The sequence below is a fragment of the Bicyclus anynana genome, chromosome 13 (assembly GCF_947172395.1).
Source record: "Bicyclus anynana chromosome 13, ilBicAnyn1.1, whole genome shotgun sequence".
Taxonomy (NCBI): domain Eukaryota; kingdom Metazoa; phylum Arthropoda; class Insecta; order Lepidoptera; family Nymphalidae; genus Bicyclus; species Bicyclus anynana.
The window spans coordinates 14539580-14562148 of record NC_069095.1 but is presented as its reverse complement, the minus strand read 5'-3'; the positions used below and the strand labels follow the sequence as shown (position 1 = coordinate 14562148).

The 22569-nt window shown below is 37.0% G+C and overlaps 4 protein-coding genes across 4 annotated transcripts; 3 read left to right on the top strand and 1 right to left on the bottom strand.

Moving 5' to 3' along the window:
• Window positions 1-123: 123 nt before the first annotated feature.
• On the bottom strand, window positions 124-3090 carry LOC112044192 (uncharacterized). The gene is made up of 2 exons (XM_052884940.1): window positions 2387-3090; window positions 124-391 (listed from the first exon to the last, which is right to left on the bottom strand). The coding sequence occupies exons 1-2, from the start codon at window positions 2560-2562 to the stop codon at window positions 181-183; spliced, it is 387 nt and encodes a 128-aa protein (XP_052740900.1). The 5' UTR covers window positions 2563-3090; the 3' UTR covers window positions 124-180.
• Window positions 3091-3376: 286 nt separating this feature from the next.
• LOC112044193 (organic cation transporter protein) lies at window positions 3377-15368 on the top strand. Its single transcript, XM_024079947.2, has 7 exons — window positions 3377-3707; window positions 8483-8717; window positions 9578-9833; window positions 10686-11014; window positions 11495-11789; window positions 11977-12158; window positions 15136-15368. The coding sequence occupies exons 1-7, from the start codon at window positions 3487-3489 to the stop codon at window positions 15295-15297; spliced, it is 1680 nt and encodes a 559-aa protein (XP_023935715.2). The 5' UTR covers window positions 3377-3486; the 3' UTR covers window positions 15298-15368.
• On the top strand, window positions 12216-14575 carry LOC112058045 (uncharacterized). The gene is made up of 2 exons (XM_024098717.2): window positions 12216-12731; window positions 12842-14575. The coding sequence occupies exons 1-2, from the start codon at window positions 12470-12472 to the stop codon at window positions 14299-14301; spliced, it is 1722 nt and encodes a 573-aa protein (XP_023954485.1). The 5' UTR covers window positions 12216-12469; the 3' UTR covers window positions 14302-14575.
• A 1302-nt stretch (window positions 15369-16670) lies between the features above and the next one.
• LOC112044175 (organic cation transporter protein-like) lies at window positions 16671-21985 on the top strand. Its single transcript, XM_024079927.2, has 7 exons — window positions 16671-16891; window positions 17124-17358; window positions 17760-18015; window positions 18909-19240; window positions 19575-19869; window positions 21025-21206; window positions 21751-21985. The coding sequence occupies exons 1-7, from the start codon at window positions 16671-16673 to the stop codon at window positions 21916-21918; spliced, it is 1689 nt and encodes a 562-aa protein (XP_023935695.2). The 3' UTR covers window positions 21919-21985.
• Window positions 21986-22569: the final 584 nt, after the last annotated feature.

Sequence of the window (22569 nt, the reverse complement as noted above, 5' to 3'; positions counted from 1 at the left end):
CAAGTATATGTTCACACGACAGCGTTTTTAAAACACGACGTTTTTTTTCAGGCAGTGTTGCATTTTCAAATGTGGGCATTGGAAATAGACCTTCATTTAACTTCAACTTCCTTCGTTAAAAAAATCTCGTGTGAATGAGGGCTTACTAATGTATGAATAAGACTAATGTCATTCGAATATTTAATATAGCTGTTCTACCTCATTAACAATAGAATTTCTTGTATCATAGATCCACAGATCGCATTCCTCCACATGGTCGTAGTCGCCAGGGTCGCAGGTAGAGTTGCTGGAGTAGGCCGGTCGGCTGCAGCGGGTGTCGCTGACATTGGTCGGCCACCAGCCTGGTGTCGCGAATGTTGCGTTGTTCACTTCACATTGTGGTACTGCACATCTGCATGTTATAGAGGGTTATCTTTGCGTTAACGTTTTTCATGTTTCGAAAAATCTTTATGTCAAAAATTAGTACATCTACTTGATTGAATAAAGAATAAGAAGATCCACAGAACAACTGAAGTTTCCGATAGACATTAACGGGTTGTAAAGCAAAATTAACGTAGCGTGTGACGTGAACATATTTTGAGGAGCCGATGAAAGTTGGGGTTCCAAGGTGCAAGAAATGGAACGACGTCATCAAGCGAGTAAATCAATGTAACGTGGGTAAATTGTGTTTAGGACAAACATTTTTTGCTTTGGAATTGTCGGTATTTTGTACAACTGGTGTTAACTCTCGATTTCTTCCTTTTTTACTACCTCTACCGATATATTTATTGTATGTCTTAGGTATACCTTCTAGAATGTATAAGAAAGGGTTTTTTTCTGACCCATTACCTAAAACATGTACTACATGATTGTGTGATTGTATCTCGATGCATCAAGTCTAATAAAAATAATAACTCTTTCGTTATTAGATTCGTTTCGTTCATTGTGAATGATTTACATTGTGATATCTTCTTTCTCTAATTATATGTATTTTATAAATCATTTTGTGATTGAAATGTATCATTTGCCTTTCAAATATACTGAAGTTTTATATGCGTATATTTAGTTGATAAGACAACATTTTGATTATGTTGCAATCAGAGACGAATTTATTACAATAATACCTTTATTACATAAAATGAATTCACGTGTTGTAATAGCTTCCACGTTTATATAACCTTGGCGACAGATAAGTAAACTGCAAAAACCATAATTCTACTAATATTATAAATACATTTGTGAAGACGTATGTATATTTGCTACTCTAACACGAAAACAATAGTAAGTAGTATTGCTGGAAATGTAAAAAGGCCTAGGCCTGTTTGTTAGGAGGACACGACAATAAATATCTAATAAACTCATTAAATCCTTACAATTCTGAACTTAAACTATAAATTAACATATTTTGATAGTGATAGTGATCATTAACGAATTAAACTTTATCACCCTTTGATCATTGACGAATTGAACTTTATCACCCTTTGATCCGCAGGTGGTGATCTAAGCTTCATATATATAGTTATAAGTACGCTTACTTTGGGGCTAGATAGTGATGCATGTTTTAGTATATTCGTTTATTTATTTATATTCCCTCTTATATATAACCATAGATTAACGATATGGTACATGTACCTATATAACAATGATCGTCTCATTCAAATTTTCTAGGTTCCTATCATTAAGGTAATCTAGAAAAGATCGCTCTCAGTGATAAGGTTGTCTTTTGTGTTTTATTTAGTTTTAGTTTTTTAACTTAATTAAAATAAATAAATGATTATGACATGAAACTTTTTCTTTAAGTTGCAGTGAGATAGTAGTGAGCATCAGCTACTACAATACCTATAATGATGTGTACATCATATTTTACAACTTATTTCATACGTGTAGTTATGTTCAAGATATTTTTCACTACATGTTCTTCAGTCTTCAATAGAATTAGAATTCAATTTGAAATATATTTCTGTATAAGTTCTATTTAAGCTAATGCTAATAGTCGAGCTGCAACTGTCACTTTTAAAACTAAAACGTCTCAGTTTTATAGCTGATTATATAATAATCATTTTACGAATACCACAAAACAATTATTTGTTATAACCTAACTTCGACTTTATCAAATATGTTATTAATATTAATTGAAATAATCGTACTATCTTATTCTTTGGTTATGACCGTTTGATAAATTGTTAAAAATCGAAAATATGACCACCGTTAATATCTAGTTTAGTTTATATCTTTACATCTTTAAATCTCATCTAAAATGATTTAAGCTGATCGAGTCTGTCGTTTATAACTAAAAGATTGTAACAGGTAAATAATAATTATTCCGAAATATCAATTATTACTGCGTTCCAATGAATACATTCTCTTGTCCATGTGATTCGTTCAATGCTTTTGTAAAGTATTTTACCTGTAGTCAATAGCCGCAGCTGCAAATACAAAGTTGGTATTGCTTAGTGCAGTGCAGATGACCGGGACGATCGCCAGGAGGCACTGCCATCTCTGGTAGCGCCCGAACCCACTCACTATCTCCGCTACGTCTTCTTCTATTGACACCTTTACTATGTTGTCCTTTTTCATTTCCATTGCCAAATTAATAAGTCGAAAATAAATAGTAAATATTTATGTCCTTTGAATATATGAAATCATTAACTTGTTCATATTTCAGTACACCGCTGGCCTCTAAACAATACAAATGCTAACAGTTTTCGTTTCTATACATGCAACGCTAATTCTGTGTAATGACATAAGTGTATAAGAGCATTCAGAAAATGGGCTGGCTAATGATATTATAACAAGATGTAATTTAGGATCTATTGAATTCGTCAAAGTACCATACACGGAAATTACCTTCTGTGGTAGGTACTATTACTTACACAAGTGTTTTAGGAAGTACCTATGTTCGTACGTTTGTATTTCTTATTCAATTATTATGAACCTTATAGCCCATCGGTGGATTTTTTTTTTATTCTTTAAGTTAGCCCTTGACTACAATCTCACCTGATGGTAAGTGATCTTTCGGTTTGTACACGGCATCGTACCGGAACGCTAAATCGCTTGGCGGTACGTCTTTGCCGGTAGGGTGGTAACTAGCCACGGCCGAAGCCTCCCACCAGCCAGACCTGGACAATTTAAGAAAATCTCAATCTGCCCAGCCGGGGATCCACCGCGCATACCACTGCGCTACGGAGGCCGTCGAAATAGAATTAATGCAAAAGAAAGAAAAGCATAGAAACTTGAATGCACGACACTTGAGCTCGGTTATTTGTTAAAGAAATATAGAAAGTAGGTAATGACAGTAGATTAATAATAATTTTTAATACAAATGATATCGATTGCTTCATAAATGGGAAAATAAAAGTTTGATAAGAGTATACAATTTTTATTCTCCCATTTACGAGGCAATGAGAATTGCAATAATTAGTATAAGTGCTCAAACTCATTTGATCAGAAATTGCAGCGCAGAACGCTGTCGGGTCGAAATAATATTGGGAGTTATTTTTAATCCAAATGTCTAAAGAAGAGAAGAATGAAGAGATCAAGGGGGGATCGGCAAACGGTAGGAAGGACAGTGTACACAGAAAGCCTCTGGATCTCGACGACGTGTTGATCAGCGAGTTGGGCCAGTTCGGCTGGTATCAGCAGAGGAATATTCTTCTGGTCGCTTTACCTATCATGTTCTCTACTTTCATCAATGAATTTATATTCTCCGCTGCAGCTATACCTCACAGGTACACTTATATTTTTCACTATCCTTCAAATTAATGAACCAGATATTATAATTACGATATTTTACTTTCACTGTATTTTATAAATAAAAAGATTTCATACATAAATGATTGAAATTTACGTATGTATTGTATGTGATTACATGGTATATTATATTTTTGGACAACAAGACATTATTTAATTAAACTCGTAATTACGGAAACCTTAACGACTGGTGAATAAAAAGATTGCAAAAAACCATACTGAAATATAATTCCAATTAATTATCTTTTTTATTACTATTCTAATTTCAGTAATTAAATATAATCAGAGAGCTGGAAATTTTTAGTTAGATTTTATTAGTTACATCATTATCACCCTCCATCCAGCATCTTTATTACATTGGTACATTAAATGTAAGATCTCTTGTAGGAATAGGACGTCTAGAAGAATTAGAACATGCTCTAGAAAATATCAAATGGGACATACTAGGATTATCGGAAGTTAAAAAAGAAGGAACACATATCATAGAGCATGACGAATACATATTACTTTACACAGGACAGAAAAGTGGAAGTAATGGGGTAGGATTTATGGTAAAGAAGAAGTATAAAAACAACATAATAGACTTCATAGCCTTTTCTGATAGAGTCGCTAGATTGGATATACGCATAGAAAGCATCTCAACAAGTATAATACAAGTCTACTCACCAACCGAAAAATCACCTGAAGAAGAACTTGAGTGTCTCTACAACGACATTGGATTGGCCCTCGAAAATACTCTATCGAAAACATACATTATAGGAGACTTCAATGCCAAAATCGGATATGCCAACACAGAGGACACAACAGTAATGGGCCCATGGGGTTATGGAAACCGAAATAATAGAGGTTCAAAACTTATTAATTTTTGTTTCGAAAATCAACTCTACATAATAAATAGCCACTTTAAAAAGAAATCAAAACAAAGATGGACGTGGAAATCACCTGACGGACGTACATTTAACGAAATAGATTTCTTTATTACTAAACTGAATGACATCTCTTGCATCCATAACATAGAAGTAATTAACACCTCACACCCAACTGACCACAGATTGGTCAGAGCTACTCTTGCCGTAACAGAAAATAATCGCAAGCAGAGAAGAACTTATGGAAAAAGTCAGTCAGGATATCTGCCAATTGAATGCGAACATGTAAAAAATGCCTTTACAGAATTATCAAAAACTTTAGAAACCACAAATGACATTCAAAATACATACACAAATCTTATAGATACAATACGTGAAAGCGTCAATAAATTGCCGGACAGAAAAACGGAAAATCCAATTCAATATTACGTGACAGATAAAGTAAGAAAAATGATTTCAGAAAGGACAGAACTCAAAGGAAAAGTAATAAAAACAAACTCGGAAAAGAGGCGTTTAAAATATCTTTATAAAAAAATTAGAAAATCTTTAAAAAATAACAAAGAAAATTACAAATTAAAGATATTTGAAGAGGAACTGAGCAAAAGGAGATCCGTAAAACGTGGAAATAAACGCTTAAATAATACTAAAGAGTGGATACCAACTTTAAGAAACTCATCAGGCACCATCACTACAAACAGAAGCACTATTATTAAAGTAGCTACTGAATTTTATCAAAATTTGTATAACACACCAATGGAAAGGGAAACTAACCTATCGATAACAGATAAGAATATAATAGAGATACCTGCTTTTTTGGAAAGTGAAATCCGGCGCGGAATCAATTCTTTGAAGTGTATGAAAAGCCCAGGAGAGGACAACATAACGAACGACACTATCAAAGCAATAACCGAACCACTGACTCCTATATTAACAGTTCTATTTAATAATATTTTAGACCAAGAAAAAATACCGCAGCAATGGGAAACTTCTGTCATAACTTTACTTTATAAAAAGGGCAACCCTCAGGAGATAAATAACTATCGCCCAATTAGCTTATTACAAGGACTATACAAATTATTTACCAATATAATACTTTATAGGCTAAAAGGAGAGTTTGAGATCCACCAACCCCGAGAACAAGCAGGTTTTCGAAGGAATTACTCTACATTAGATCATATTTTTACTCTACGTCAAATCATGGAAAAATATGTAGAGTATGGAAAATCTATTTATATAGCATTTATTGATTACTCCAAAGCATTCGATTCCATTTTTCATGAATCCTTGTGGTGTGCTTTGAGGAGTCAAAACATTGCAGAAAAATATATAAATATCCTTAAGGAAATCTATAGCAAGAGTAAAGCATTAGTAAAACTTGAAAAGAGAGGGAGATCTTTCGAAGTAAAGAGAGGAGTAAGACAAGGAGACCCAATCTCGCCTAACCTTTTCACTGCTCTCCTAGAGTATATCTTCAGAAAGCTAAATTGGACGGGCTTAGGATTAAATATAAATGGGGAATATTTAAACAATCTTCGATTTGCCGATGACATAGTTTTACTAGCAAGAAATCACGATCAGCTTTTACACATGATGAATACTTTAGATTCCCGCAGCCGAGAGTGTGGCTTAGAAATGAATTTAGAGAAAACTTGCGTGATGTCAAATAGTGATCAATATAAAGTTACAGTACAAGGGAAAGAGATTAAATATGTGGATGAGTATGTCTATCTAGGTCAGAACGTATCCTTCAAAGGTCATTATGTCAATGAAGTCGAAAGGCGCATCAAAAAAGCCTGGGCTGCATACTGGTCTTTAAAACATATATTTAAATCAAATATGGATGTAAAACTAAAGAAACTGACAATGGACTCTATAGTAACACCAACACTTCTATACGGCTGTCAAACGTGGCCGATCACTAAAGAGATCATTTATAAAATACAGGTTTCCCAAAGAGCCATGGAAAGAAGCATGCTAGGCCTAAAAATAAAGCATAAAATAAAAAATAGAGTAATAAGAAATAAGACAAAAATTATAGACGCGGCAAAACTAGCATGTCTCTTAAAATGGCGCTGGGCTGGACACATAGCCAGAACAACGGACGGGCGGTGGACAGAGAAGGTACTGCACTGGTACCCACGTGACGAGCGCCGGTCGCGAGGCCGGCCGCGACGACGCTGGCGCGACGACATCGTCGATGCAGCGGGGACTACCTGGACAAGGTTGGCGAGAGACAGAGATAAATGGAGAAGGATGGAGGAGGCCTATGCCCAAAAATGGGCGTTCCAATAATAATTAATTGACAGCAAGCAGTGACGTAAACTTATAGAACTAATTTTCTTTGACTAAATTGGACTAAACAAATACTTACTAACAATGACGAAGAACTTTTCTGACATAAAACATCTATAAAAAATTTTATTTAGAATTGACATGTTTTGCTTAAAAGAATAATATTAGATTTATGATGAATACTGTTTTTGAAATTACTTGTATATTATTGGAAATAAAGGCTTTATTATTATTATTATTATTATTATTATCATTATGATGATGATGATTATGTTATGATATGTTAGGAATAAGTCAACCAAGTCCTGCAATTTCATTAAAGAAAGAAAAGAAAGAAAGAAAATAAATTTATTCAAATCTAAAAGTTACAGACAGTCAGTACCCTATCCTTATGACAGCATGTCTGTCTGTAACCCTTAAAAAGAAAGGGTGTACAGCTCAGCATATGCCGTGCACTACATACAAGCATAACACACGGCGCTGATTTTCAGGTGAGACCCGTGTGACGTCACAGCTTATAATTGTATAAATAAATTGACATTAACTAAATTAAATTAAAATAAGCAGCAAATATGTGGTACATTTTAAAAATATATAATTACTAATTAAACTACATATATAATGTGATACTAGTATGTAAATTAGCTACTAGACTAGTATGTACATTAGCTAGGTAAAGGTGCACCAAACATTGCTCTAATGAAAGGAATCTCAATTGAAATTTGAATTTAAGGATGAAATAAATTTGGAGAACTTTTTCTTTTAAATCTTACTTAAGCTTGTGCTAAAAGATGTTGCTTCTTGCGATCTCTCATCGATTGATCTCAATAAAATAATAATGCAAGTAAAAGTAATTCTAAATACGAATGATATCGGCTGCATCGTAAATGGTAAAATAAAATCATGATAAGAATATTTATTAAATAATAAATGGAAGTTTTACGAGGCAAATAATGTGTTAAATAATTAAGAAACTCGCAAGAGTACGAACTCATTTGATTAGAAATTGTGGCGCGCAACGCAGCGTCGATTGAGAATACTAAGTATTTAGAGGATTTCTCTCCCAAATGTCTAAAGATAAAGAAGTCAAGGGAAGTTCAGTCAGTGGTAGGAAGGACAGTGTCCACAAGAAGCCGTTGGATCTCGATGACGTACTGATCACCGAGCTGGGTCAGTTTGGCTGGTTCCAGCAGCGAAACATTCTCCTCATTGCCCTGCCGATTATATTTTCCGCTTGTATCAATGAGTACATTTTCTCAGCCGCCGCCATCCCGCACAGGTGACATTGTTTCATCGTTCTGTTCTTTATTTTATTCTTTATTATTTGCGGAATATGAATCTAAACAAACGAGTGATCATGATGCAGTGACGAAGGATAGAATTTAGGTAAGCCGTCCCAAACAAAAGGAAATTCATATAGCGTGATACAAATTCCGGTTGCTCATATATCTAGATACAGTACAACAATGAATATACATGGAATTTTAAAGGTAACCCGGCGGGAATCATTATCTTGCAAGAACTCTTCGCCTCTGATAGGACGGTATAAAAGGAAATAAGATAGTACAGTAGGTAAAATGTGCGTATTGTTTTAGATGTCGCATTTCGGAATGTGGAGAAGAAGGCAAGTTGCACCCGTTAAATCCTGAATGGATCTTGAATGCAGTGCCAGGGTCTGCTTCAGGGGTCGATAGCTGTAAGCGATACGATGCTCTGAATCCAGGAGTCAACGGTACCTTGGACTATTGCCCTGCTACGTTGTTCAATCAATCTTCTGACAGTCGTTGTGATGAATTCGTGTACGCCAGGGACAATACTGTGGTATATGATGTAAGGCATATTTCTTGTATCAAGTATTTGTCATTATTGTTGTGATCACGCTGTTCCTAACAATAAATACTCAAGTTACTTTTTGTATAAATTTCAAAAAGAGTTATCGAATATACTAGTTACCAAAAAGCTAAATTTATTAGATAGAGAGATTTGACTCTCAATAATTCTATATTTTTATTGCAAATTTCATTCTTACCAGGGGACCGCTAATTGGGATTTGGCGAAATCAACTAGCTCCACAAGAATAACAAAATAAGATAGATTTCTAAAATAATAGAAAACTTTATATTGCATTCATCATCATCATCATCATCATATCAGCCGATGGATGTCCACTGCAGGACATAGGCCTTTTGTAAGGACTTCCAAACATCACGATACTGAGCGACCTGCATCCAGCGAATCCCTGCGACTCGCTTGATGTCGTCAGTCCACCTAGTTGGGGGTCGGCCAACACTGCGCTTACTAGTGCGGGGTCGCCATTCCAGCACTTTGGGACCCCAACGTCCATCGGCTCTTCAAACTATGTGCCGCGCCCATTGCCACTTCAGCTTCGCAACTCGTTGAGCTATGTCGGTGACTTTGGTTCTTCTGCGGATTTCCTCATTTCTGATTCGATTACGCAGAGATACTCCTAACATAGCTCGTTCCATCGTCCGCTGTGTGACTCTGAGCCTTCTTATGAGGCCCATAGTTAGCGACCAAGTCCAAGCGTATATTGTATTACTCGTGCTTATTTTCATCTATAAAGCGTTAAGTTGCTTTTGTGCGACACAACAAAATGAAGTAATAATATCAAGTAATGTCTTGCGAATTGAATCTAATATGAAAAATTGATATAAAGTTAACGTTTTCAGTTCGACTTGGGTTGTCAAGAATGGTGGCGAGCATTTGCTGGCACGATGAGCAGCATCGGCACCCTGCTGGTGCTGCCCATCACCGGCTACGTGTCCGACCGCTTCGGGCGCCGGTTCGCGCTCATTATCAGCATCTTCAACTTGGGGCTGTTCGGACTGATCCGAGCCTTCTCCGTCAACTACCCGATGTACCTTGCGCTACATCTTCTGCAAACGACATTCGGTTCTGGCGCTTACAGTTCGTCGTATATTTTTGGTAACTAACGTCATTTGTTGTTTAATTTACCTGAATTTTTCAATTCCATTCAATTTATTTATTTGCAATTGTATAGTTAGGTACATTAGCTGGTATACAATAAATGTTGAAGTAGATGCATTATACAATTCGCCATATACTGGCATGCAAATTTCTTAAAACACTACACACAAAATAAAAACACTACAGACAAAATAAGTATAATAAAATTTAAATTAGTTTTTAACAATATCTTATGCGCAGTATTTATATAATTCCAAATGTCTTCTTATTCTCTAAAGTGTCAATGAATTATGTCAAAGTTATTAAAAAATGTCAATTAAATAATCTTTTATAGAATAGTAACATTTCTTGAGCAATAATTCTTTGATTTTTAGATTTTAGATGAATTTGTAGTAATAGTAATTAAAATAAACGCATTTTTTACTCAGTCATGGTTTAAAGATAAAAAAACGTCAATGTTGAACAAAATTATAATTTACAACGGGCGGGTGCCGGCTCCATCGTGTGGCATAGAAAACTGCACCGAGCAGAGCCCGGGTCTTGTGACGAACGGGTGTAGGGTTATGGAATCCTTTAAGGTACCGACATTTCCCTTCTGGCAACCTGACATGATCCCACCGCGCAGATTTGGACACCCGTACCAGATACAAGTAAACAAAATACATTTATGTCAAAGTCAAAGTCACACAGTACCTACTTCGTACTACTGGACTACTACATATTTCGAACTGTTTTTAATAAAACGTGTGTAATTTCCAAAACTTAGGTCTTGTAAAGTTTTATCTATGAACCAATAAGTAACTATAATACTTAGCAGGTAATTTCTTACAAATACTGTTTTTATTACAGCTGCTGAACTGGTTGGTCCAAAGTACCGTGTTATAGCGAGTGCAACCTCGTCGTCGATGTTCGCAACGGGTCAGATCGTGCTGGGCGGCGTGGCGTGGCTGCTGCCGAAATGGCGCCACATGATCATCGCTCTGCACGTCCCTTGCTTCGTCATCATCGTGTACTATTGGCTCTTGTCTGAGAGCGTCCGCTGGTTGTTGTCAAAAAAGCGGTACACGGAAGCTGAACAAATATTGGAAACTGTTGCGAAGGCAAACAAAACGTTTATCAGCGAAAAATCAAAGCAAGCGCTGATGACTCCCGTAGAATCTCCTGTCGCTGAATCTGATGTAAGTGTGACTTGATAATGAAGTTTTTAAATGGTTGCTCAGTATCTTTAATCATTATCATTATCAAGTATACCGATTATTTTCTGAAAAAATAGACGCAATAGACAACGCAGTTCACTTAAGTTGCACTGATTAAACAACGTTGATGTGACAATGAAATTTATGTTTTTCTTTATTTGTAAACAGAAAATAAATATTTCTCTGAGTAGAAAAGATCCTTTTGCTCTAAACTAGATAAAATTATCACATGATGCTAATAACCCTTTCAAGGTTATAATAAAAACTAAAAAACGTGTAATCTAGAAATATCATCTATAAATTTAAAACTATCAGCAAGATTAGATACTATGTAATTGCAAATAAATATTTATTACACAAATGTAGATTACATTGATTTCCTTGTAAAAGTACAGGTGACCTTGACTTCTTAGCTAATGTTTTACTTTTCTTTTAACCAACAATATTTTTTTAATTTTTTAGACTGAAAGTCTTGGATTAGTGAAAACAGTGATACGCTCTCGAATTCTACTCAGGAGGGTTTGCACAACGCCGATATGGTGGATCACGATGACTTTCGTGTACTACGGACTGTCCATCAACTCTACCGGTCTCTCTGACACCATGCACTTGAACTACATACTAACATGCGCCATAGAAATCCCCGGTTATATCACTGCAGTTCTCGTCTTGGATAGAATCGGCAGGAAAGCGACACTCTCTTCGGGATATTTCCTCAGCGCTGCTTGCAATATCGCGTACATCTTTGTTCCTAATCGTAAGTTCAAAATTTTACTATTTATGGATAATAAACTATTATAAGACTTCCTTAACATAAGGTTAAGGATTCTAAACTTAAAGGGTCTAACATAGTCAAATATACTTGTAGGTACTCTGACGAGAAAAGGCAATGAAGTGCTTTGCTAAAAGTTGCTTTTTAGTAATTTTAACTACTTTATTTTCAGACATGACAGTCCCTCGTCTAGTGCTCTATCTAGTGGGAAAGTTTGGCATTTCTGTAGTGATGACGTCGGTGTACCTGTTCACTTCGGAGCTGTACCCCACGGAGTTCCGACACAGCTTGCTCGCGTTCTCGTCGATGATTGGTCGGATTGGCTCCATCACCGCTCCATTGACGCCAGTACTCGTAAGTTTAGCATTATCATTTAGTAAAACTTCAAACTCGTAAACTAGGTACGCCTATAACACAAGTCAACAAAAAAAAAAAATTTTTTTGGGTTTGTTATTAAATTAATATTTTCTGATTTTTTACAACTAAAAGTAACCAGAAACTTCGTTCATTGCAAATAAAGTTTGCTTTTGTACAATTTACGATGAAAAATAAATATTTTAATATTTTGGCAGACAGTTTGAGGTGCAAGGGTTTTAACACGCTAGAGACGGAGTTGGTGGGGGGTTACAGGTGTGAAGCGGGGACCGGCAGGTAGTCTCGGTAGTATGCGCGTGAGCATTACCAAGAAACGACGTTATTTGTGTGGCGCGAAATCTAAAATGGCTTCCAAAAAGTGTAAAAATGACGTTAACTCTTTTTGTTATATTTGCGGCGAATTCATTAAAGTAAGAGCTATGAAATTCAGTTTGTCGTCAAATGTAAAACTCTGTGAAGCTTATGAAGCTTATTTTAATCTTCCCATTCGAAGTCAAGATAAAATATGGGCACCTAAATTCTCATGTAGTTACTGCAAAAACACATTAGAAGGTAAGAGAGTACATCATAACTTTCCAGGATACTAATCGCAAGAAAAGTACGATATGTTATAACCTGTGTGTATATGTATATACGTTTATATGTATGTTATTTTTTTTCAGCTTGGTATCGAGGAGAAAAAAAAAGTATGAAGTTTGCAGTACCAAGAATATGGAGGGAGCCCACTAATCACATCAGTGATTGCTACTTTTGTCTTGTCAATCCACGTAAGCGTCGGGCTGGCAAAAATGCCAAAAAGATTCAGTACCCAGAATTGCCATCAACAACCGCTCCGGTACCCCACAGTGAACATTTTCCTGTGCCTTCTCGTTCCAATTTGAAGGAAGAGCTCCCGCTATCACAAGATTGTAGTAGTAGCGAAGGCAGCGAATTCTTAATCAAATCAGTGTCTGTTGAACCACATCTTATTAATTCAGAAGAGTTTAATGATTTAGTAAGAGACTTAAACCTACCTAAAATTAAAGCAGAAATATTAGCTTCACGGCTAAAACAGTGGAATTTGCTCAAGCAGGATGTTAATATAAGTGATCAAAGAAAGCGTCATGAAATATTTTCTGGATTTTTTACAAAGAAAGACGGACTGTGTTATTGCAATGACGTGAAAGGTTTATTTGATGCGATCGGAATCCCTTGTGTTTCTTCTGAGTGGCGTCTTTTCATCGACAGCTCTACAAAAAGTTTAAAAGCAGTCCTCCTTCACAATGGAAATAAATTTCCATCACTACCTTTGGCTCATTCTGCAATGCTCAAAGAAAATTACGAAAGCGTTAAAATGGTGCTTCAAACTTTAAAGTATGAAGAGTATGCTTGGCCAGTTATAGGGGATTTCAAGATGGTAGGTTTTCTGGTGGGTATGCAAGGCGGATACACTAAATATCCATGCTATCTTTGCTTATGGGACAGTAGAGCTGACACACTTCACTACAAGCAGCAGTTATGGCCAGAACGGATCGAGTTCCAGATAGGAAAACATAATGTCAAGAATGAACCGATTGTGAAGGCCGATCATATTTTGATGCCTCCATTGCATATTAAATTAGGCCTCATGAAGCAATTTGTGAAGGCTCTTCGTCAAGATTCTCCAGCTTTTGAATACTTAAAGAGTTTTTTCCCTAAACTTTCAGAGGCTAAAGTTAAAGCTGGTATTTTCGTCGGTCCACAAATTAAGAAAATAATGGCCAGTGAAAAATTCCCAGAGCTACTGAACGCTCACGAAAAACAAGCGTGGCTCAGCCTTAAAGCAGTGATCCATGGCTTTCTTGGCAATAAAAAAGCTGCAAATTATAAAGAGCTCATTTCTAATATGCTTGAGAATTTCAAACTCATGGGATGCAGAATGTCCCTTAAAGTACATATGCTACATGCTCACTTAGACCAGTTTAAAGATAACTTAGGGGCATACTCAGAAGAGCAAGGAGAACGCTTTCACCAAGATATGATAAACTTTGAACAACGTTATCAAGGACAATATAATGAGAATATGATGGGTGACTACATTTGGAGTCTAATACGAGAAGGTTCCTACTCACACAGAAGAAAAACAAAAAATATTCATTTCTAAAGTTTCTTACTGATTCTTTTTATGTATTTGGAGATTTATCTTTATTGTTCTTTGTAAATAAAGGTGATTAACATATAAATTAAAGTTCTTTTTCTTGCCTTTGTATTCTACTGAATTAAAAAAATAAGATTTTCTTAAAATTAGAAATTGCGTTCTGGTTGCTACAAAAGCAAACTTTATCAAATAAAAGTATTTTTTTATTGTTAAGTTAGACATTATTAATCTAAATCAGCACCACAGAACTCAGACTCAAAAATCGTGTTTACTTGTGTAATTAGTAACGTTGTAGTAGGTGCGAAAGGATTACCAGCAAAATCTCTCTATAATTTGCTTAAAGATCTTGGCCTCTCTAGAAGTGCAGCTAGTTCTTTATAAGAACGAGTATCCAGAGCTGCCCTAATAAGATCTTATCAAATTCGACAGAGAGAACAACACGAGCAGAGAAGGGGAATGTTAATCGTTTGACAAGGAATTCCTTAACCCTACATCCTGTAGTCAAAGGTTCAGGACTCTGCTCGGAATTTATCTCTCTACCATGCGATGGAAACGGCATCCGCACGGAAAATCCATGCAATGCTAAAATATTCGTCTCTCTCTCTGCTGTGCTCCGTCCGCGTGAAACTCAGTTTTTCACAAATCCCATGAGAACCGAACTAATTAAATACATTAGGAGGGAAGCTTATCCAAAAATTCGATAAAATGGTTTGGATATCATCATCATTATACATGTTGTATCATTGTCACCTCAGACGGTGGATAGGCTTTTGATGGAGACTTCGGAACATACCAGTTTAGATGATAGTTTAGTAACAAAAAACCTGTTTTTTTTTTCAGATGGACTATTGGCACGGAATACCGTCGCTGATGTTCGCCTTCATGGCGGTACTGTCCGGGCTGCTGGTGCTGACGCAACCGGAGACCCTGGGCACCAAGCTACCGGACACGCTCGCCGAGGCCGAGGCACTCGGGAGACCTGACTTCAAATTAACTAGCTGATAATATAGTTTCTTTGATCTTGTCTAATAATAATTTTAAGCTATAGCTAAGCACTCAATAAATAAAATAACATTATTTCGTTTAATTTTAATTAATACATTGGTTTTTAACAAAGTTACATTATACTGCAGTTTTCGTGAGATAAAGTCGCTTGAGAGACACGCCGTCTAAAAAACTAAGTAGCGCTTAGTTAGGGTAAAAATTCCTTATAATTTATTTATAACAAGACATGGAAATAGATGTCACGATTCAGTGTAAAAGCAGTTTACGGTTAGCTACGGCCACCAACACCTATTCTCACATATGAGACTCTTTAGTATGCCGATCGCCGAGGTCAGCATTAGATATATTCAGTTTTAGAAACTTTAAACCTTCACCTATATAGATAGTGTAAGTGAATTACCCCAGATGCAAAATTAATTACAATAAGAGTATTTGCAATGTTCGAATTCCGTTAATAACTATTTTAATTCAGAAGATCTTCAAGAATTAGAGCACTATGGCATAAATAAATCAGAAGAAATGCCGTAAACTTAAAGGATGCTGTGATAGTGGAACAAATTCCTCATTATATTAATAATTTGCGTCCACGTCAGTTGTTTCAGGTATATTGGTGTAAAGCTAATATCGTAAAACTCCTTCTAGATACAGTAGGTACTAGCTATAAGTGTGTAATAATAATCAAAGTTTATTTACTATTAGAAATTTTACTAACTATTATTGGTCTAGGTCTGGCTGGTGGGATGCTTCGGCCGTGGCTAGTTATCACCCTAGCGGCAAAGACGTCGCCAAGCGATTTAGAGTTCCGGAACGATGTCATGTAACCAAAAGGGATGTGGATTTTCATCTAACAAATTAACAAATTAGCCGGCTTCCATCTTAGATTGCATCATCACTTACCATCAGGTGAGATTGTAGTCAAGGGCTAACTTGTAAACAACAAAAAAAAACAATATCAGCTCGCTGTCCATACACACTCGTAATAAGAACTCAATGCGGCAAAATATATTGTTAATACCCTATAATTGTATTAAAACTTCGTCTCAAAAACAACAGAACAGGATACAGGGCAAAATCAAGTTTACAACGATACATAATATTATTATAAAGTATAGTACCTACAGAAAAACAGCTGGCGATGGCAAAAGTTACAAATAAAATATAAGCAATCTATTGCACATGACTTGTTGATCTCGATTATTTATTAGCGTATCTATTAGGATTATTTGAAATTTCAATAAGCTATCAACGTGGATAACATCTTGATAAAGATATCAAAGCTTGCCGTTTTCATAATTAGCGGACAATTCATTCGACGAAGGCCTGCGGCGTAAATCGCCGCGTCCTTTGCGGTTACCGAAGTTTCCAATAAAATGACTGACAAACGCAAAGAGAGTGAGGCAGCGACGAACAAAGGATATGATACGGAAGGCACTGCGTTAAGGAAGCCCATAGACCTGGACTATGTGTTGACCAACGAGTTGGGACAGTTCGGGAAGTACCAGCTGAGGAGCGTCATCCTCGTGGCGATTCCGATCATAATGTCAGGCTTCATGAGCGAGTACATCTTCTCCGCTGCCGCCATACCGCACAGGTAATTTCAACACCCTTGAATTGATAAGTAACCTCCTTTACCTACCTGTGAAAGTCTTATTGAGATCAGTTAGCTCAGATCAGCTGTTCTAGAGATAAACCCGTATAATCAGACAGACAGAGAGATAAAACTTAAAAAAAAGCTTTATTGTATTTTAGTGTCATGTATATTAAGCACTTGAAAAAACATAGTTGTTTGGAAATCACACACAGTGACTATAATTTTATTTCAGGTGTCGTATCCCAGAATGTGGGGAAGAAGGGAAATCTCATAAGTACGACCCTGATTGGATCTTGAACGCTGTACCTGAGACATCATCAGGATTTGCCAGCTGCGAGAGGTTTACTCCTCGCGGTCTTAGCACCAATGGCACTCTGGACTATTGTCCTGTGTCTCTCTTTGATCAGTCCACTACCACTGGTTGTGATGGATTCGTGTACGCCAGGGACAATACTGTGGTATATGAGGTATGTGATTTTCTATTTCCGAAGAATTAAGAAACTCCTAATTTATACTTTGACACGTACTAATATAGTAGAAGTTTTTAAAATGTAAAATCCAATGTAATTAGCCAAGAAAGAACCGCAAAAGCAAAACTTATTTCTTATTAAATATCATATCTCATACGCTCTTTTACATGTAAACATTACATACGTTCTTCATGATTACAATTTATCACAAGCAAAAACGAGTGTGCTGTAACACCACAAGACTGAAGTAAAACTTCTGTAGTCCTCTCTATCAATGTCCGTTCGCCTCATCCGATTGCACTTTTCGTAACGCATTTAACAGCTTACTCCCCAAGTCAAGCGTGTGTAGAGAAGTTATACATCTAAAATAGCATACCAACATAACTTGAATATTTCAGTTTGATCTGGGATGTAATGAATGGCTGCGAGCTTTCGCGGGCACGCTGAGCAGCATCGGCACCCTGCTGGTGCTGCCCATCACCGGCTACGTGTCCGACCGGTTTGGCCGAAGGTTCGCTCTCATCATCAGCGTCTTCAACTTGGCCCTCTTCGGCCTCATCCGAGCCTTCTCCGTCAATTACGTCATGTACATGGTCCTGCAACTTTTACAGACTACATTCGGAGCTGGCACCTTCAGCTCTTCTTATGTTTTTGGTATGTTTATTTTTTCGTGTTCTATGACAAGTATAAACTAATTTAACTATAGAGTGAAAAAATGCTTTAATATAGTGTTTTGGAACGCTAAAACCATTTATTTTGTACACCTTTTATCTTACAACAGCACACCAATCATCACTTGTCTATTTACGGTTAAAATAACTGTTATCTTTAAATTTCAATTTCATAAAATTTTACACTAATATTAAAACTTCAACTACCTACAGCTATTACATTAACTACATATTATAAAAAACAAAAAAGGAAATATGCTAAATTTAAATTTTCTAAAGACTCAGGCGTCATAGAATTCGTCCGAATCGATGTTGACCGATAAAGTGCCCAGAAGGCTGGCAGTATTGCCACGTTTTATAGCAATACTAATTCTCTGGCCTAAATATAGGCCAGCCTTCTGGTCACGGGAGGCGTCGATTAAACGCTTTGCAATTTCTTTGAAAAGTAAGGGAGTCCCACACCCCACGGTCCTAATTTTTCTACCGTAAACGGCTCAAATATGTTATCTCCGACGAGGTTGCTATATTTGCGTCGCTTGAGGGTCTCTTCTGATGCAGCAGCAGCGCCCGCACAGTCCATCGTGCCAGGAAGGTGTAATGGCAAAGGCAAGGGTGTCTACGCAAGTCGCGTCCTACACCAAAGGCTTACCCTCTTCCATGGCATTAATGACACGCCGTCTGGTCTTTTGCCATCGTCACGTGCCAAATGATTAAATTGTTAATATTTTTAACTTAAATAAACTCGATTGCGTAAAAACTGATGAGAAATAGGGCCAATTTTACACTTTATGTTACTCTTACAACTGTAGTGTAACTTATGTTGAACTTCTATTTGAGGATGCTCTAACTTAACACATATATTTTTTTGCATTTCAGCTGCTGAGCTTGTCGGTCCAAAATATCGAGTCATAACAAGCGCTATTTGTTCCTCAATGTTTGCTGTTGGACTAGTGGTGCTCGGCGGAGTTGCCTGGCTCATCACTGACTGGCGTTACATGATCATGGCACTGCACATTCCGTGCTTTCTCATCATCGTATACTACTGGATCTTCTCTGAAAGCGTGAGGTGGCTCCTGTCTAAGAAACGATACCCAGAAGCTCAGAAAATTTTGGAGAACGTTGCGAGGGTTAACAAAACATATATCAGTGAGAAATCCCTTGAAGCTCTGATGAATCCCCCTCAACCTGTTGCTGCTAATGTTCCTGATGTGAGTTCATTGTATTTTTGCTATGTAAATACGAAGACCCCACGGAAGAATCAAAAAGGTGTTAGAATGGCGACTACTAAACAAAAAGTGATGTATTGGTCGACCCCCACTAGGCTTAACAGGCTTAAAAACTTCAAGCGAACTGCAAAGAGTTGTTGGAGGAGTTGTTGGAACTTGAGTGAAATTCTCTACAAAAGATCTATGTTTTGGAGTGGATATCCATGAGCTGACGTGATTATGATGATGATTGCTGGCTTTTGCATTCAGTTTGCATGCTTTTTGCTTCCTTCATTCATCCATTAACCTTTTAGGTTAATAAACCTTACCATTTTAGGTCGATAAACCTGGATTGGTGCGGACTATTTTAAGCTCCCGGGTTTTACTCAGAAGAGTATGTACGACTCCTATCTGGTGGATTACTACAACCTTCGTCTACTATGGGCTCTCCATTAACTCCACGAGTTTGTCGGAAACCATGCATTTGAATTTCATTCTGACGTGCGCCATCGAGATACCAGGGTACTTCACTGCAGTCCTCGTGCTGGACAGAATCGGGAGGAAGGCCACGCTATCTGCGGGCTACTTCCTCAGCGCAGCCTGTAACATAGTTTTCGTATTTATACCCAATGGTGAGAAATTCAAAATTAAGATTTGGTTATCAACCGTGCTGAGATCCAGCTACAACAATATTTAGTGTCAAACAATAAAATTATATCAAGTAAAGTTTTGCATGTTCCAAAAACAATGACATAGAACTATATAGATAACTCAGCAATTATTTTATCTTTGTTATCTTATTTAGTATTGTCGTATTTTCATAAATTTTAGAAGATTATCATCAATATGATATCATATCTAATTTAATAGATTATTAAGTAAATATTGCAAAAACGTGACCAATGATAAAACTTCGATAAGCTTGATTGTTGGCACCGTATAGTTTGCCTATAATTGTGGATTCGGATCCCGAATTTTAAATCTTGAGTCAAGCTAAATAGAGGTTATCTTTACACGTTAAACACTAGCGGGAAGGTTATAAAGTCAAAATTCACTATAAGTGCCCTAACTACTATAATTGCGTTGGGTCTATATGTTCATAGTTAACAAGTTTACAGTAATAATAAGTTGACGTACAAAGCAAATAACCCACCTTATTGTAAGTGGAAAACCATTACCTATAAACATAGCAACATTTCACAGAGCACGCAAACAATACGTCCTACAAATTGTCGCCTGTGTTATAGAACCTGATTCTTAGGAGTTAAGCTCCAAGTGCCTTTACACCGGCAATTGACGACAATCTCACTTGATGGTAAGTGTAGATGTGGCCGAAGATGGAACGCGCTTGCCTAGAAGATAATGATGACACTCTCATCCTAAAAATGCCCAGGGTGTAAGAATTAGGAAACATTGACTTCGGGAGAGAGTTCCATACCCTAGCAATACGTATAAGAAACGAAGTAAAAAATCGCTTCGTACAACTTCTAGGGATATCAATGACATAGGGATGGAAACCTGCATGGGCGTCTTGCAGTGCGATGATAAAAATGTGACGGTGGTACGAGCTCAAATAGTTCCTGTGAGCTTGATTCCGAAATATATATTGTAAAATACCGAGAGAGTAGCAAAGTAAACTTCCTGTGATGACCGATTAGCGGTGGAAATTAGCATGTCGGTAACATTTCCCCAAACGAGCTATGTCATGAAAAGCTACTACATTTAATTCCCTCTCCTATAAGCCTCAAAATTAGAAGAAAATGAAATGGTTAATATTAATTGATCAGAAATTACGGCCGCTCGGCTGGTGATCTTCCTTCTGGGCAAGTTTGGTATCTCGGTCGTGATGACGTCGGTGTACCTGTTCACGTCGGAGCTGTACCCGACGGAGTTCCGCCACACGCTGCTGGCCTTTTCCTCCATGATCGGCCGCGTCGGCTCCATCACCGCTCCTCTGACGCCGGTGCTTGTAAGTGATGTTATGCAGATTGAGAATTACTTATCTTGCACCTAATCTGATAATCTGTAAATCTTATTTCGCCTTTGAACTTAATTTACTCCATCTCCGCTACTAACGAGTGAAATTAAAATATCTAATCTTGACTCAAATCTTTCTACTAGTTTTTTATATGTTGAGTATTCTATTTTTTTTTTTATTCATTACAAGTTAGCCCTTGACTACAATCTCACCTGATGGTAAGTGATGATGCAGTCTAAGATGGAAGCGGGCTAACTTGTTAGGAGGAGGATGAAAATCCACACCCCTTTCGGTTTCTACACGGCATCGTACCGGAACGCTAAATCGCTTGGCGGTACGTCTTTGCCGGTAGGGTGGTAACTAGCCACGGCCGAAGCCTCCCACCAGCCAAATTCTATTCAATTGTTTACTATGATATCTCTGCACTTGACCTGTTTATTAGTCGTTAGTTGTAGTACAAAAATATTACGTCATTTTATTCCACTAATTATAATAAATGTGACTTGTATTCTGTAAGCACGATCTCGTATTTCAGATGGAATACTGGCACGGCATCCCGTCACTGATGTTCGGCGGCATGGGCATCCTCGCCGGGCTGCTGGTGCTGACGCAGCCGGAGACCCTGGGCACCAGGATGCCCGATACCCTGGCCGAGGCTGAGGCGCTGGGCAAACCCGAGTCTAAAGTCAACTTTGCTAGATAATTAAGATAACGATTGATCTCTTTGTTAACTATAAGTTTAATATAAGTTAGATTTTTATTTTGTTGGCTATTTTTTACCCCATATTTTGTATTTTATTTTAATTATCATTGCCTATAGCATTTGTATTAAAATATACTTATTGTAGGAAGTAGTAGTCTGAGACGAATATGGCATTATATATGTACAGTTGGAATTGTTAATTAAGTTGTCCTTACACATATTGTGAATCATAACCTTAGCTCGACATTGGTTTTCTTATTTTTGTAATCCACTTCTGAGTCTGCTCACTATGTTAAATGGCGTATTTCGCCATTTATAAGTTTTGAGGTACCATTAGTAATAAAGTCAAAGGACAAGTCCATTGTCATCCCGCTACAAGTGCAGGAGCCTGGAGACTTTGAATACCTTGATGTTTAGAAGTTAATAAAAACTGGCTAAATGCGTGTCGATTTACGCTCAGTGTAGGATTCCGTAGTTTAAATGAGCATTTTAAGCCCATAAAATGCCAAAATACTAGCGATACACACTAAGGACCACGTTCACACACTATGGGATTAACGAGAAAAAAATCATTCTCACTTTACATTTATACTCCGCGCCATGAAACAAATCCCGTAGACGCGGTGCTAATGTCTTAATAGCGCACATTGT

What these genes read in the sequence shown, in the direction of transcription:
- LOC112044175 (XM_024079927.2), top strand. Translation starts at nt 16,671, where the DNA reads ATGACTGACAAACGCAAAGAGAGTGAGGCAGCGACGAACAAAGGATAT. An exon ending in ACAATACTGTGGTATATGAG is followed by an intron (nt 17,359 to 17,759) that starts GTATGTGATTTT and finishes TGAATATTTCAG; the next exon opens with TTTGATCTGGGATGTAATGA. An exon ending in CTCCTCTGACGCCGGTGCTT is followed by an intron (nt 21,207 to 21,750) that starts GTAAGTGATGTT and finishes CTCGTATTTCAG; the next exon opens with ATGGAATACTGGCACGGCAT.
- LOC112044192 (XM_052884940.1), bottom strand. Translation starts at nt 2,562, where the DNA reads ATGGAAATGAAAAAGGACAACATAGTAAAGGTGTCAATAGAAGAAGAC. An exon ending in GCTGCGGCTATTGACTACAG is followed by an intron (nt 392 to 2,386) that starts GTAAAATACTTT and finishes TATAACATGCAG; the next exon opens with ATGTGCAGTACCACAATGTG.
- LOC112044193 (XM_024079947.2), top strand. Translation starts at nt 3,487, where the DNA reads ATGTCTAAAGAAGAGAAGAATGAAGAGATCAAGGGGGGATCGGCAAAC. An exon ending in GCTGCAGCTATACCTCACAG is followed by an intron (nt 3,708 to 8,482) that starts GTACACTTATAT and finishes GTATTGTTTTAG; the next exon opens with ATGTCGCATTTCGGAATGTG. An exon ending in CTCCTGTCGCTGAATCTGAT is followed by an intron (nt 11,015 to 11,494) that starts GTAAGTGTGACT and finishes TTAATTTTTTAG; the next exon opens with ACTGAAAGTCTTGGATTAGT.
- LOC112058045 (XM_024098717.2), top strand. Translation starts at nt 12,470, where the DNA reads ATGCGCGTGAGCATTACCAAGAAACGACGTTATTTGTGTGGCGCGAAA. An exon ending in CTGCAAAAACACATTAGAAG is followed by an intron (nt 12,732 to 12,841) that starts GTAAGAGAGTAC and finishes ATTTTTTTTCAG; the next exon opens with CTTGGTATCGAGGAGAAAAA.